The sequence below is a fragment of the Oncorhynchus mykiss genome, chromosome 17, assembly GCF_013265735.2.
Source record: "Oncorhynchus mykiss isolate Arlee chromosome 17, USDA_OmykA_1.1, whole genome shotgun sequence".
Classification (NCBI taxonomy): domain Eukaryota; kingdom Metazoa; phylum Chordata; class Actinopteri; order Salmoniformes; family Salmonidae; genus Oncorhynchus; species Oncorhynchus mykiss.
In genome coordinates, this window is record NC_048581.1 from 27,681,862 (window position 1) to 27,697,221 (window position 15,360).

Below are 15,360 nucleotides of genomic sequence, written 5' to 3' on the forward strand. Positions count from 1 at the left end.
ACGCTTTTATCCAGAGCAACTTACAGTAGTGAGTTTGTACTTTTTGTGGTACTGGTCCCCCGTGGGAATGGAATCCACAACCCTGGTGTTGCAAGCGCAATGCTCTACCAACACACACACACACACACACACAGTAAAAGTCCTTGTGTCTGGGGTTAGTTTAGCCATTGACACCCAGCTACATGTGAATCAGATCCCCTCATGCTTTTTGTATTTCTCTGAAATGATAGATGTTGTCCGCCACATGAAGCATGACATACTAGATTCACTACTCTGGCCTTCCTCTGTATGACATTTCCAACCACACAGAATAGACGTACCCCCCCCCCCCCCCCACCCCTTCAAAACCCCAGATCTCAGAAAGAGAGCGACGAATGCGTGTGAGAACGAGACAACACTGATTCTCACATGCTTAAAAACACACACACACACACCAACATAGCTGAACCACGTAATATACACTTGCTCATTCAGAGAGCGGCTGTGCGTGAGAAGGATGTGTCAGAGGAGGGAGTGATGGGACTGCCTTGCCCTTTTCTGTTCACTAGTTCTTAGAGTGCATACTGTTGGGGGTATTCGTCATATGGAGCCTTTATGTGAAGAGTACCGAAACATTCGTGACAAAGTCGAAATTAGCAAGCAGTCATTTTCCGGTCTCAAATCTCAGGCATCTATTTTGCAAATGAATTCATGTTTTGGCGTTGGACCGTATCATAAGTCGAATTAGCATATATGTTTGTTTTTTTGGTAACTGTCGAAGTTATGATTATAGAGTCATACCAATGACTTTTGAATATTCTGATTTGTCCCAGAACAATATGATACACTTCAACATTGTACAGTATTGATACACTTCGAGAAGGGCTGATCTAGAATCAGACCAGTATAGCGTACATGATTAAACTCTGCTGTGTAAACCAAGACAGAAAAGGAAAAGGTGGGCGAGTGCCTAGTTATAGTGTTCCTATTGGTTAACCACTACCCTCCCCCTCCTACAAGCCTAACTCAGTACAAATCTCAGAGTTTTCTGTAAGTACTGAATCAGTGTTGTATCTACACGCGCACACTCATACACACTCATGCACACTCATGCAGAGACACACAGGCACATTAAACTGGATTTAACCTTGTCACTGCAGGCTAGACCACCATACCAGGTTGCTATAGAAATGGGTCACTTTCCAACCAGTGTACACACTCTTCTCACCAACAAACCCCATCAAAAGCCTTTCTTTGTGATATCAGTAATATACTAGATAATTGTGACAGTAATCTATGTGTATGAATGTCTTATCCTTATTTCTTTCTCTTTTAGATCAGGCAGCTCCGCGGGCAGCGCTCCAAGTTCGCTCCTAGTTCCCGGGATGGGGGCGGGGGCTACCCGGATCTGTGTCTAGCTAGCCCCTTGTCGGCCGGAGGCGACTACCTGAGCTCGGATGAGGACCTTCTCCCCAGCCCCATCCCCCCTAACGCCATGTACCCCGCCAGGCTGGACAGCGAAGGCAGCACCGACAGCGAAGCAGAGGCCCACCCGGACCACCCCCACCACGGCCCCTCGCAGCAGCTCTACACTAGCATGGTGTGTGCTGAGGTCCTGGACAACTGAGCCATGGCGGTCCCTGGAACTCCCTGATCCTGTACTCAGTATCTCTTTAGTATTAGAGATGCTGTACTCGCCCCAACTTTACTGTACTACTGTTTTCACCCTAAACTACTGTAACCTGTAACGGACATCCTCCCCTCCTCCTCCTTCATGTTGGTGCCATGGTCTCTCCTCTTTTTGTCATTCTCTTTTCTCCATTTCCCCCTTTTACTTCTCTCTTCTCTCCTATCTCTCTTCACTTATCCCTCTCTTTATCTCCCTCTCTCTCTCTCTCTCAATCTCTTTCTCCTCTACATTCTCACAGACCCTGTATTCCCTATGGGGGTTGAGTCAATTCCAGTCCTATTCCCCTGTCCTGTCCTGTCCTGTCCTTGCCATTAGTTTCCACGCTGCACTCTGGACCTGAGTGAAGAACAGATAACTTCAGTACACTCGCTCACTGTGCAGCAAGCATATCCTATCCACACAGAAAGCCGAGAAAATAAAAAGGATTGAAAATGGACCAAAAAAATAACTTTCCACTTTCAATACTCCAACCATACCACACAGCAGTGACTGAGATGCATAGGACATCACTTTGATTAAATGATTCCCCTCAAGTTTGTAAGGACTTCAATATGAACTTGGGATCAGTTAAAGAGGATATGGATGGATGACTTGTTGGGCTTGACCCTGCTTGTACAGTCAGTCCCGTGAGCGAGATGTGGGACTTACTGTCTCCCTCCATCTTTCTCTTTCCTCCTTTTCTCTCTCTCTCTGTCTCTTTCTGTCATTTCATTATTCCAAGAAGACCCATTGGCCACCTGCACTGCCTGTCAAAATGGAAACAACCATCCACTGTAACCTCACAATGCACACTTCAAAACAAATGAGAGCGAGAGGGAATGAAGGAAGGATAGAGGTAGAAAAGGAGTATGGTATGGACTTGTACACATCAATATCATAGGGATGTTACTAGATGACATCACATGCATAGATGAATATTAACAATTTACCTTACTGAAATATGTTTGTTGTGTCTGTCTTGCAAATGAAACAAGGCAAGCGAATTACGATGGCTAATGTCAACCACAAAAAAAATCTCAACGTTGCCAAATCTTAGGTCATTTTTTCTGCTATTATTTATGTTCTTATTTATTTTAATATTTTTTTATATATCTATATAAATATATAGATACCAACGGCGGCCAAACATTATATACACGTTGAGTTCCCTCGGTCCTTTGTGCCAACTTGAATCCTGAGGCTGAGGTGTGAACGGACGGCGTCCTTGACGATTCATGTCAGAGAGACGGAACAAATGCGCTGCTAAGATTTTTCATTTTTTTTCTCCCAGTCTTCTTTTATGTTCTATCTGCTCGACATACAGTCGAACTTTACGCCCCTTAGGAATCAGTTGTGAGTGCGAAAACTACTGTGAAGAAAATGTTGAACGGTTATGGCTATGCTTCATAATGATGTCTCTACCTATGACTTGTGCAATACCCACACATAAACAACTCCTTTATACTCTATTTGAAATGTGTTAAGGCATTTTTAAACCCTAAGAGCAGGTATCAACCCACAAGTGTTTATAAGAGGACAGCAATGGCTCAGTCAATCATTCATTTTTGTCTCATGGTGAGGCTGGAGTTTACTAGTTTGGGACTGCTTGGCATGTGTCCGTCAAAATGCTGTGTGAGTGACGTGAAGGTGTTCATTTGAAGTTACCAAAAAAATTTTTTGTTGAAATTGACTAATCAGAGGCAAAATAATAATAATTTACCAGCTACAAGTGTACTGATCAGATCATCATAAATATCATTATCAAGTTGGACCAGGGTTATCACTCTGTTTATGTCTCTGTTGTTCTGTTCTCTGTTGTTCTCGTCTCAGTCATGGTGCTGTATGATGAATTATCAATACCTCTCCTTCCAGAACAGCCAACTGTGACATCACTTCCTCTTTCTACTGCCTGTTACCAATAGGATTTAGGGATGGATGGAAACATTCAGTTGAACGTGTTGACTGAAAATGTCTGACTATCTGATGCACGCTGTTACTACAGCTTCAGATGGCTAAAATGCACAGGTGTTAACAGACTGGGAGCAGTATTTTGCCTAGTATATACCTCATTGGCTAACTATGTGGCATATCATCCCAATTGTCTTGAATATATGACATGCTTGTTAGAATTAGCTTTAGCTCAGTCATTAGGAGAGGGGAGACTAATGCATCGGCTTGGTGTCATGTTTCCAAAGCATTCAAATGTTCTGTGTTTATATCAATGGGACAGAGTTGATCATGGGAATCGATGATGGCCACCTGGAAAGAAGCTCCATGTGGTTGCTATCCCAATGTCAAGGGGGAAAGGGTTCCATACAAACTCTATATATATACTTCTGTGGCAGACACTTCACATATCACATTTTGATATATTCTTACAACAGTGGAAGCAAAACGTATTGTATAATTCAATAATTACAAAAATTCCATATGACAACCTGAACTAAAGTATTAATATAAATAGATCACAATAATAATTGAGTTGATTTGCTGATGCAGAGGATGTGTAGTAATATATTCAGTAGGGTGATATACGATCCTAAGATTCTGGATATACGATCCTAAGATTCTGGATCTAAGATTCTGGATCTAAGATTCTAGATATATGATCCTAAGATTCTGGATATACGATCCTAAGATTCTGGATCTAAGATTCTGGATCTAAGATTCTAGATATATGATCCTAAGATTCTGGATATACGATCCTTAGATCTGGATATACGACCCTAAGATTCTGGATCTAAGATTCTAGATATACGATCCTAAGATTCTAGATATACGATCCTAAGATTCTAGATATACGATCCTAAGATTCTGGATATACGATCCTAAGATTCTGGATCTAAGATTCTAGATATTGATTCTAAGATTCTAGATCTCCTCCTGACTTAAAGCATTGAGTGCTGTTCTGGGAATATGGGAGTGGACGCTTAGAGTGGTTAGTGTAGCAAGCTAAGGCCCTGTCTCATGTCAGTATTAGTGAGAACGTGTAAGGTTTCTTGGTAGTATTGAGGTACTGTATAATGCTATGCCACCAAGCCTATGCATCCCAACTTTGTATCATGTTTTCTTGTGTTCAACTTATGCCATGCACTCAGATTTGGTGTGTGCCTGGCTTTTGTCACACAGTGATGCTGAATGACGGGGGAACCTGTCACCAACTGCCAAGGAAATAAGGAGCTCTTCTAATGGGGTTCCACTGCCATGTAGCCCATCTTTCGCTTGCTCAAGTATTACAAATAACCACCTTTTTAGAGGTTAAACCAGTGCAGCAGCTGAAATCACTGTTGTCTGGTGTAACATCCTGGACCAGTCAGTTACGGCATTACTTTAGCAATGGGAGGGAGTTCGGATGCCATGTGTTGTCAACCTGTGGTAGAGTATAGTTTTGGTCAGTGGTGGAAAAAGCCCTTGAGTCATACCTGGAGTAAAAGTAAAGATACTTTTATTTGAGTAATTGTCTATTAAAAAGGTGAGTCACCCAGTAAAATACTACTTGAGTAAAGCTATTTGGTTTTAAATATACATCAGTATCAAAAGTAAAAGTATTAATCATTTCAAATTCCCTACATTAAGCAAACCAGACGGCACCATTTTCTTGCTTTAATTATTATTTTTTTTACGGTTAGCCAGGGGCACACCGACACTCAGACATAATTTACAAACTAAGCATTTGTGTTCAGTGAGTCCGCCAGATCAGAGGCAATAGGAATGTTCTCTAGATAAGTGAGTTAATTTGACCATTTTCTTGTCCTGCTAAGCATTCAAAATGTAACGAGTACTTTTGCGTTTCTGATCAAATGTATGGAGTAAAAAGTACATTTATTTTCTAACTTTTACACCACAAAATTCCTAAAGTTGTCAAACATATAAATAGTAAAGTACAGATACCAAAAACCTACTAAAGTAGTACTTTAAATTATTTTTTACTTAAGTACTTTACTCCACTATTTAGACACTACTAGACAGTGTCTAATTTGCACAAAGTCTTGTGCACTCGCTCTACACTCATAACACCAGGCTGTATAACAACCCTGCATAATACAAACACTATACTGCTGTTCAGAGATGGTGCTTCGATGCGGAGCTCCCCAGTGTCCCAACTACAACTGGTAGAACTGTGACAATACGTTTTGATACACATGAAGATGCCCTCTGATTCAGTATTTGTCATCCATGTAGTTTTATGATTAGCGTTGGTATGGCTATTCTTTGATCTGAACCAAGTTTAAAATCTTAGGGTGTGTCGAATGGTAGGGTTCCATGTTTAAATCTAATATAGTGCCATAATGTAGGTAGATTTATACATAGTATATCAAATGCAATTTTCATAGACAGTTCAGCATTTGCACTCTGGTTTAGGGTGGTGTTCACCAAAAATATCTCAAAGGTGAAGGCCACTGTTGAGCTAGGACTGAAGGATCCCCAATATGTTTAAGATTTTTATTTATTTATATATATATATATATATATATAACCATGTTAGAATAAAACTGGAACACTACGTGCCGTTGTCTGTGTCTCAAAGAAGAGAGAAACAAAACACAAAACTCCCCCTTAAGGACGGTGTCCTCCATGCATACCCTGGGTTGTATTCATTAGGGCACTCAAAGTAAAATATTTTAAAATGTTCTGCAACAGAACAAAAATGTGTGTTTCTTATTGGACAAGTCCATGAAGTACCTCCCGGTTTCAGTCACTTTTCTTCCATTTGGTGCCTCAAACACAACCCTGGTGTAGGACAGGTCGGTATCCACTTTACTCCCTCCAACCTTGTTCACTCTCTCTTGCAATTCTACCAATGTGTTGTCAAGTATATTAATGACAGTAATAAAGACAATATTATGAAAATATCTCAGTGTTCTGTACTTGATGATGATTGATATGAAATTAACATTGACACTACACTACACATTCTCAGATGCCATGTCGAGGTGGTACGGGGTTGTTGTGTTGATTGTCTCCACCTCTGTCTTCATTTGGATATCAAATCCATTGTAAATCTTCCATTGAACCTGTTCTCCTCTTTGGCTCTCTGTCCCTCTCTCTTATCTTTCTCTCCCGTTCTGCTCATCGCAACATTGGGTCACCAGTTAATTTCTGTTTGGGCTTTCCGCCTCCATCGCTCTCTGCTCTAACTTCCATTTTGAAACCCCCTCCTGTCTCAACACTTGTGTGTTGTGTCGACACTTTGCCCCACATTACTCAAGTGACTCCACCATCCTTCTCTCATTCAGTTTCTTATTACTTGGTATTCTCTTGCCTCACTTCCACACATCTTCCTGTTTTGTGATCATGTGAATCATGTTGATATAACAATGAAGTAGACTGATATTAGAGATTTGTATACCAACCTCGAGTCAAAGAGGACATTTTGGTCATTTGAAAGTGAAGAGATTAGAGAGGGTACATCTGGACTTGTTTGGTCCTATATACTGTAGCAAAGCAGCGACGAGTGGGTTTTTAGTGCAGCAGAAAGACCTGTTGCTCAGCAGTGGAGTCTTTCTGAGGAAGCTCTGTGGTTGAGGTGGCTGCTGCTGAGTGTAACGGTGCTACAGAGACGCTCTTCCCCATCACTTTCATTGGGCTTCACCGAACTGAACACTACGTCTCCGTGGCTGAATACAGCCTAGAACTTAAAACTTGAGCGTATAGATAGATTTATACTGTGATGATACATGATTTGAGCTTCCTATTCAATTTTCATTAGTTTACTACGCAGTTGGAGATTCAGGGATTAAGTTTACATTTTGGCATATCATATTTTGATATCAAATTAATTTCAAATTTGAGCCTGGATGTATTTGTTCAGCCTAATGACTTGATGTGAAAGGTTGACATTTGTATGCCTTTTAAAGAACCTTATCTGGTAAGTTTGTATGAACCACTTTTTTCGTAGTGAGATTTTCACATTTTCCATTCTCGCCGTAATGGCATAAATTACTTCTTGCAGTCTTCAATTCCATCCTGCAATTAAGATTAGGAGCATATTTTTGGCTTTGTGCTTTTAGGAAATGATCATGTACATTATCACCATCTTTTAAAATCAAAGCTCTTTTGTCATCTCACCAGGTGACTTGACTGAAGACATCTTCAAGAGGGCTAGCTGCAGAGATTTGTCATTCCTCTTTTACTAGGTGAGTTTTTCTGCATTTACTGTACCAAATGAATTCAGCCAATGTGTTCAATCTAATCATTTATCTCCACGGGTGTATCTGCATCATACTTAGTTATGCTATTTCAAATGTCACCCTGTGTCTGCAGAATTACACAGTAGAAAGAGTTCCGTGTTTTATTTACTGATCCCTTGGGCAAAAAGATATGAACTATTCTGCCTAGTAACACAGAATACTTCAAATGATAAATATTTTATATCTGAAGCTTTTAACCACTATGAATCCAGCAGAGGAAAAATACATCAAGTTTTGCTATTTTTGGGAACCTTTTTGCCCCTAGTCTTCTATCTTGTTATGTCTTCAATACTCTACCATTTGCCACCTGTAAGGCTGTGCAACCAGAGGGGAGAGAGCTCACAGGGTGAGTCGGGATAATACATAACGGTCTGCTGTGTTTGGTTGAATTTGGGTGGTAGTTGCTGTGGAATTGTTTCAAAACACTGGGTGCTAGTATTATGTGGCCACAGTTTATGCAGCAATCCAACCAAGCTCAAGAGTGATGAGTATGTGCAATGACTTGCTTGAGGCGATGACATCTAGAGATGTCTGTAAATTATACATTAATGCCAAATAAATGACCTCCTTTATGAATAGATTCAGCAGGAAAAGCTGGGAAAATACTCAATTTCCGTTCAGTATATTTGAACTGATTTCATTATGGAGCTCGTTTTTATGGTTTCAAAATGTTGCCTTCATAATTTTAGTGTCAGCAAAACCCACAGTACTGTTACTTTCCGAGTGGTTGTGTGACCAGGGCCTGTACTCAGAAAGCATTTCCGATTAGCTGTGCTGATCTCGGATCAGGTCCCCCTTGTTCCTGTTATCCTATTCCTAATGATCTGAAAGTTAAAACTGATCTTAGATCAGCACTCATACTCTGAGAAGCTTTATGAATACGGCAGTGAAGTATGTGACCTTGTTAGTCAAAGCACTGCTGCCACCTGCTGTATGTTGGTTGATATGAGTAACACCTGGACTATTCTGCCAATTGGCATGTACTCCATATTGCAGGGCCTTCTACTTCCCTTCCATTAGACTGAGTCTACAAAACCATCTGTGCTCCTGCTGCTTCTCGCTTCCCCACCATGCCTCGCTCTTTCCTGGTGAGGAGGGGGGGCTCTCACCCTCCGCGCCCCAAAGCAGGTAGCCCCTACTTGGGCACGACCCTGGTCCCAGTAGGTTCCTCAGAAACAGACAAGAGGCAGGGGGGTACCCTTCCGGGACAGCCGTCACCTAAGGGTGCAGTGTCTCTAGTGACACACAATGAGGCCTACCCACCACAGCCCTCTCCATCTCCAGCCCTCCACCCTGCCTCACATAGTCCCCCTTACCTTCACCCCTCCAGTCCCATGTCTTCAGGTAGGTGTTGAACACTGAGGCTCAGCTAACACAAGCTCATGTACATCTGCCAGTTTTGTGTATTATCGTTCTCTCATAATCATTCATTTTTTAACCATTTTCATTCAAGTTAAGACTGAAACAGTAATGTGTTTAAGACCTAGAGATCAGTGATTGCTTATAAGAGGGGCTATTAATATAACTTATCAACCTTCTGCTATTCTCCGTCTTAAGATGGTAGAGCTGGGCTGCACCACGACTCTCCCTCCCAGTTGAACCCTGGCAGCCCTGCTGAGGAGGTGGGCTCGCCCCTCCTGGGGGAGACCCGACACAGAGGCTGTCCCCAGATCAGTGACCACAGGACCACTGGGACTGAATGTCCACTGTGTGGAAAGGTTAGTGGATGATCCCAAATCAGTTTTGTTATTCTAACCCTCTGACAAGTTGTCATTGCAAATAATAATCTGTTCTTAATTCATTTACCTGTATAAATAGAGGTGAATTATTTAACATCAATCCTCCTCTCCACCAAAAAGGTTTGATATTAGTGATAGGAGAAAGCTATTTTTGCTTCCATCATGGATAGTGAACAATTCTGACTCATTGGTATTACCACTGAGGTGATTGGATAGACCTACACACAGTCTTTTTATTAACCAAAGGTCAAAGTGCAGCAACGGAAGTCTGACGTGCTTTGATTCTCTATTCTGTTTCTGACTGGAAGACCAGTGTGAGGATTAAATCAAGATAAGAGGTCTATTGTATTTACTGCACTGCTCTCCCCTTCTGCAAATTACATTCAAGTATTTTGTTTTCTTTTCAGAGTTTCTTTTCTTTCTCCAGTATGGAGTCCCACGTCCACAAGTCCCATGGTGGCAGACACAAGCAGTCATCATCAGCACACATCAAGACTAACAGTCAGCCGTACGGCTATAGGCCAGACCTGGGTTTGAGCTACAGGGTCAAGGTAGGAATAACACACCTAATCACGCCAAACAAGGTCTGTTGCCTGCTACATTACATGTATGATGAAAGGTTTTAAAGCAGCTCTGGGGTCAGGTCTATTATAATCAGATGTGGGACATAAGTTCCATCCCACCTGAAAAGGCTGATATTGCAGGCATTTGTTTTCATATGCCAGCTCTTACAGAAAAAGGTCATTATCAAAATTTCACAATGTTATTTCGACCTCCATAGTATGGAAATATCATAAAAATAACTGGAAATCAAGTTATTAACTGCACTGTTCTACTAAGATATATGGAATTGTTTTAAGGTCATAGCAAGGATGATTTAGCTATTTGATTTAGAATTTTAAGACTCCTTGAAGTACCAAAAATATATATTAAAAAACATTTTTGTCCTTACTGTTAGCCCATAGAAATGAATTGAATAACAGATTCACTACATGGAACAACAGATAATCCCCCCCCAAAAAAGATCAAAAGGAAGTTAGTTCTGAAGTGTCTCTCCTATATCTGAGAGATTTAAGAAAGATCAGGAAATATATACAGTGCCTTGCGAAAGTATTCGGCCCCCTTGAACTTTGCGACCTTTTGCCACATTTCAGGCTTCAAACATAAAGATATAAAACTGTATTTTTTGTGAAGAATCAACAACAAGTGGGACAAAATCATGAAGTGGAACGACATTTATTGGATATTTCAAACTTTTTTAACAAATCAAAACCTGAAAAATTGGGCGTGTAAAATTATTCAGCCCCCTTAAGTTAATACTTTGTAGCGCCACCTTTTGCTGCGATTACAGCTGTAAGTCGCTTGGGATATGTCTCTATCAGTTTTGCACATCGAGAGACTGACATTTTTTCCCATTCCTCCTTGCAAAACAGCTCGAGCTCAGTGAGGTTGGATGGAGAGCATTTGTGAACAGCAGTTTTCAGTTCTTTCCACAGATTCTCGATTGGATTCAGGTCTGGACTTTGACTTGGCCATTCTAACACCTGGATATGTTTATTTTTGAACCCGTCCAATCTCCAATCTCCGTCCCAGTCTCAGGTCTTTTGCAGACTCCATCAGGTTTTCTTCCAGAATGGTCCTGTATTTGGCTCCATCCATCTTCCCATCAATTTTAACCATCTTCCCTGTCCCTGCTGAAGAAAAGCAGGCCCAAACCATGATGCTGCCACCACCATGTTTGACAATGGGGATGGTGTGTTCAGCTGTGTTGCTTTTACGCCAAACATAACGTTTTGCATTGTTGCCAAAAAGTTCAATTTTGGTTTCATCTGACCAGAGCACCTTCTTCCACATGTTTGGTGTGTCTCCCAGGTGGCTTGTGGCAAACTTTAAACAACACTTTTTATGGATATCTTTAAGAAATGGCTTTCTTCTTGCCACTCTTCCATAAAGGCCAGATTTGTGCAATATACGACTGATTGTTGTCCTATGGACAGAGTCTCCCACCTCAGCTGTAGATCTCTGCAGTTCATCCAGAGGGCCTCTTGGCTGTATCTCTGATCAGTCTTCTCCTTGTATGAGCTGAAAGTTTAGAGGGACGGCCAGGTCTTGGTAGATTTGCAGTGGTCTGATACTCCTTCCATTTCAATATTATCGCTTGCACAGTGCTCCTTGGGATGTTTAAAGCTTGGGAAATCTTTTTGTATCCAGATCCGGCTTTAAACTTCTTCACAACAGTATCTCGGACCTGCCTGGTGTGTTCCTTGTTCTTCATGATGCTCTCTGCGCTTTTAACGGACCTCTGAGACTATCACAGTGCAGGTGCATTTATACGGAGACTTGATTACACACAGGTGGATTGTATTTATCATCATTAGTCATTTAGGTCAACATTGGATCATTCAGAGATCCTCACTGAACTTCTGGAGAGAGTTTGCTGCACTGAAAGTAAAGGGGCTGAATAATTTTGCACGCCCAATTTTTCAGTTTTTGATTTGTTAAAAAAGTTTGAAATATCCAATAAATGTTGTTCCACTTCATGATTGTGTACCACTTGTTGTTGATTCTTCACAAAAAAATACAGTTTTATATCTTTATGTTTGAAACCTGAAATATGGCAAAAAGTCGCAAAGTTCAAGGGGGCCGAAAACTTTCGCAAGGCACTGTATATCCCATATTTTGGGCATTAAATAGTCTCCGTATATACTTCCATAAATTTTTTCAGCTGGTAACAGGGGGACCTTCAGACAAGTCTTGTGAGAGTCCTAGAGCAAAACATGTATGTTCGTGAGAGTCTCATCTTTCCAGAGAGGGGTCAAAATAGTTTGTAGGACATTCGGAACACTACAGATGATTTTGCGGGAAGACCAATTTTCAAGATGTCTCCTGGTCTGACAAACACCGCTCTAGCTCTCACCTTTCACCTCAGATGTGAAAGTGCGACATCGGGGGATGTGGTGGATTGAGACGCATCCAATGCAAAAACAACATCTCTCTATCTTTAACTGGGGGATTTTTTCATGCTAATTAGATCAACATTAGGGAGTTTTAAGAGTTTGATGCTAGTTATAAACTATATACAGGAAAAAACACTACAGTAGACCCTATACATGACTATATGGCCCATCTTATATGGCCTATATTCGTTTTTGTTTGGTGTAAAAAAAAAAAAGTAAGATTCATCAAACTTCTCATGAAACTGTGAACCCAATAAATATATATATTTTTTAACAAAATATATGCCCATATATGCTGTGTTCTCATGTGTTTCAGGAGCGTACGTTTGGCTGTAAGGTGTGTGGGAAAGTGTTCAAGCGCTCCTCCACCCTGTCCACTCACCTGCTAATCCACTCTGACACGCGACCCTACCCCTGTCAATACTGTGGCAAAAGATTTCACCAGAAATCTGATATGAAAAAACACACCTTCATTCACACAGGTGAATCAATATGTATTCTATGGAAATAGAAATAGGGATCTTGTCTTTGTCACAGTCACGTTAGAAACATATGAACTATTTTAAATATATATAAAATACTATGAGAGTGGTAGGGGCATGAGGTGCCTGTGAAAAATGTAGTGAATACATGCCAGAGTCCGGCGGGAAGTGATTTGGCCTTTAAAATAAATAAATATAACAGCCACTGCATGCCCCTACCACTCTCATTGATTTGGATTAAATTAGCTGAAGTTTGTAGTGGCTGTTAAATTAAAGAAAACCGAACCATGCATTACAGTTTTCCCTGGCTCACTTTCAGGGTGAGGAACCATCTAACATTCAGTTATAAAAGAGTGAACTTCCCCTTTAATACAGTATGTCCCCTCTGCCCTCCAATCCCAGGTGAGAAGCCTCATGTGTGCCAGGTGTGTGGCAAAGCCTTCAGCCAGAGCTCCAACCTCATCACCCACAGTCGTCAGCACAGTCACAACCAGCCCTACCGCTGCCTCTATGGCTTCCAGCGCAAACAGGACCTGAGACAAAACCAGGAGAATCACCGTACATAGACCTTTAGGCCAAGGCCCTGGCTAAGAGCTGATCTGAGCTCAGTTTTCACAATCGGGAGAACCACTGTACATAGATAGCAACTCAAACATCTTTTCATAATAAGGGGCACCACTGCACAAGCTAAACAGAAGCTGGGGATGGATGAAAGAAGGGATGGATGCTCCACAAAAAATTCTAACAAACATTTACCTTGACTGTAGTTGAATCCCAACTGTATATTTTGCCTACATATATATTGTTTTTTCAGTGTCATCATAGGGTCATATCTGAAAATATGTTTACAACACCTTTGAACTTTATTCCAAAGTATCAGTTTCTTATGTGTGTGCATTAAAACTCTTTGTTGTCCACTTTCAGATTTGGATAACAACAATATATTATTGTTATGAATGAATGATCATTGTTTTTTTTAAGTGATCAAACTCCCTTGCTTTTTAATGATTTACCTCTCGGAGTGGTTTTAAAGGTATGTCACTTTGAGATAAAAGAAGTTAGGCATTGCACATGGTTTATCTGGAATTCTCTGGAAATGAATCATTATCTTCATTCTCTTTTAATTCTCTGGAACGGAAAGATTTACCTGGATTTAAATACATGTGATGGGCTGAGAATGCCCCCTCTCTCTCTCTGTCAGCGCTACCCTATAAAAGCACAGCCTCTCTTCACTCTGCACTAAAACACCTGATCTCTTCAACCCCTCCACTGCACCACCAAGGAAGAACACACAGACACAGGTAAATACATCATTTAGAATACATGCTTTAGATTTAGGTTTTAAATCACAATTGGCCTCATTGTGACTATATCCCCAGGCTTAATTGCTACAGAGAGAGAGTTGGTCGTGGACAAGATTAGCCTCATGGTGACATACCTGAGCAGGGATGACTGATGGCCCTTACAGTTATGTTGTGTGTATGGGGTACATTACAGCGATGGATCAGTCATTCAAAAATCATGTTAACCACTGTCATTGCACACAGAGCGAATCAATGCAGTTTATTATGCGATTTGAAGTAAATGTTTTGTCCTTATCTAATTTAAGCTTGCCATAACAAAGGGGTGTGAATACTTATTATAGGCGCTGTGTGTAGTGTAGCATCCTGATGGTGGTGTTGTTTACAGTTGTCTAATATTTGAATTTAATTAATTAATTGGAATGGGAATTCTCAAATCAGTTCTGATTTGACACCCACCCTGGTCTCATTTCAAGACTTAAAAACAGTTTTTTTTTTTTAACCGTTTCAATCAGTATACAGACCAAGACATCACAAAAGACGTTTGTACTGCCAGTTCATGCAATGAGTGGTGACTGACACTTAATTTCAATTTCAGTATCTTCAATGCATGTTGTACCCTGATTTCCATTTCCATTTGGAGCATCTCATTGTCTCTTTTCCTCTCACCCTCTTTCTCTTCCGCTCTCCATCGTAGCAACAATGGGTTAGGGAAAGAGTGCTCCAGCTTCAGACACCGACGGCCATGACGACAAGCCATGACGACAAGCCATGACGACAAGCCATGACGACAATCCATGACATATCAGGTGTAAACGAATCAGACCAAAGCATAATAGGTGTTAAGGGCGGTATTTAAATGGGCAAATCACCAATCAGGCTGGTAACCTGATCCAGCAGGAGGGGCTCTGTGTATATACACGTATATTTTATTATTGTGCAATGCCACTTAGATTATGTGCGATTATATGCGATTATAAAACACATTGATAGACATGTAATTGCTTTATTCTTTGAAATGTCTATCTATATACAGTGAGCT

At 40.9% G+C, this 15,360-nt stretch overlaps 2 protein-coding genes across 4 annotated transcripts in view; both read left to right on the plus strand.

The window, feature by feature from the left end:
• LOC110493584 (EVI5-like protein) overlaps positions 1–6,501 on the plus strand; it is a 39,358-nt gene extending 32,857 nt beyond the window's left edge. For all 3 annotated transcript variants that reach the window (XM_021567938.2, XM_021567937.2, XM_021567940.2), the window contains one exon: positions 1,316–6,501. In XM_021567938.2, coding sequence (XP_021423613.2) covers positions 1,316–1,606 — 291 coding nt within the window. In that variant the 3' untranslated portion in view covers positions 1,607–6,501. The remainder of the gene's footprint in view (positions 1–1,315) is intronic.
• A 352-nt stretch (positions 6,502–6,853) lies between these two features.
• Positions 6,854–13,964, plus strand: LOC110493587 (zinc finger protein Gfi-1b). Its single transcript, XM_021567943.2, has 7 exons — positions 6,854–7,517; positions 7,721–7,785; positions 8,836–9,183; positions 9,397–9,557; positions 9,986–10,129; positions 12,852–13,017; positions 13,420–13,964. Exons 3-7 carry the CDS (start codon positions 8,910–8,912, stop codon positions 13,581–13,583), a joined length of 909 nt encoding a protein of 302 aa, XP_021423618.1. The 5' UTR covers positions 6,854–7,517; positions 7,721–7,785; positions 8,836–8,909; the 3' UTR covers positions 13,584–13,964.
• Positions 13,965–15,360: the final 1,396 nt, after the last annotated feature.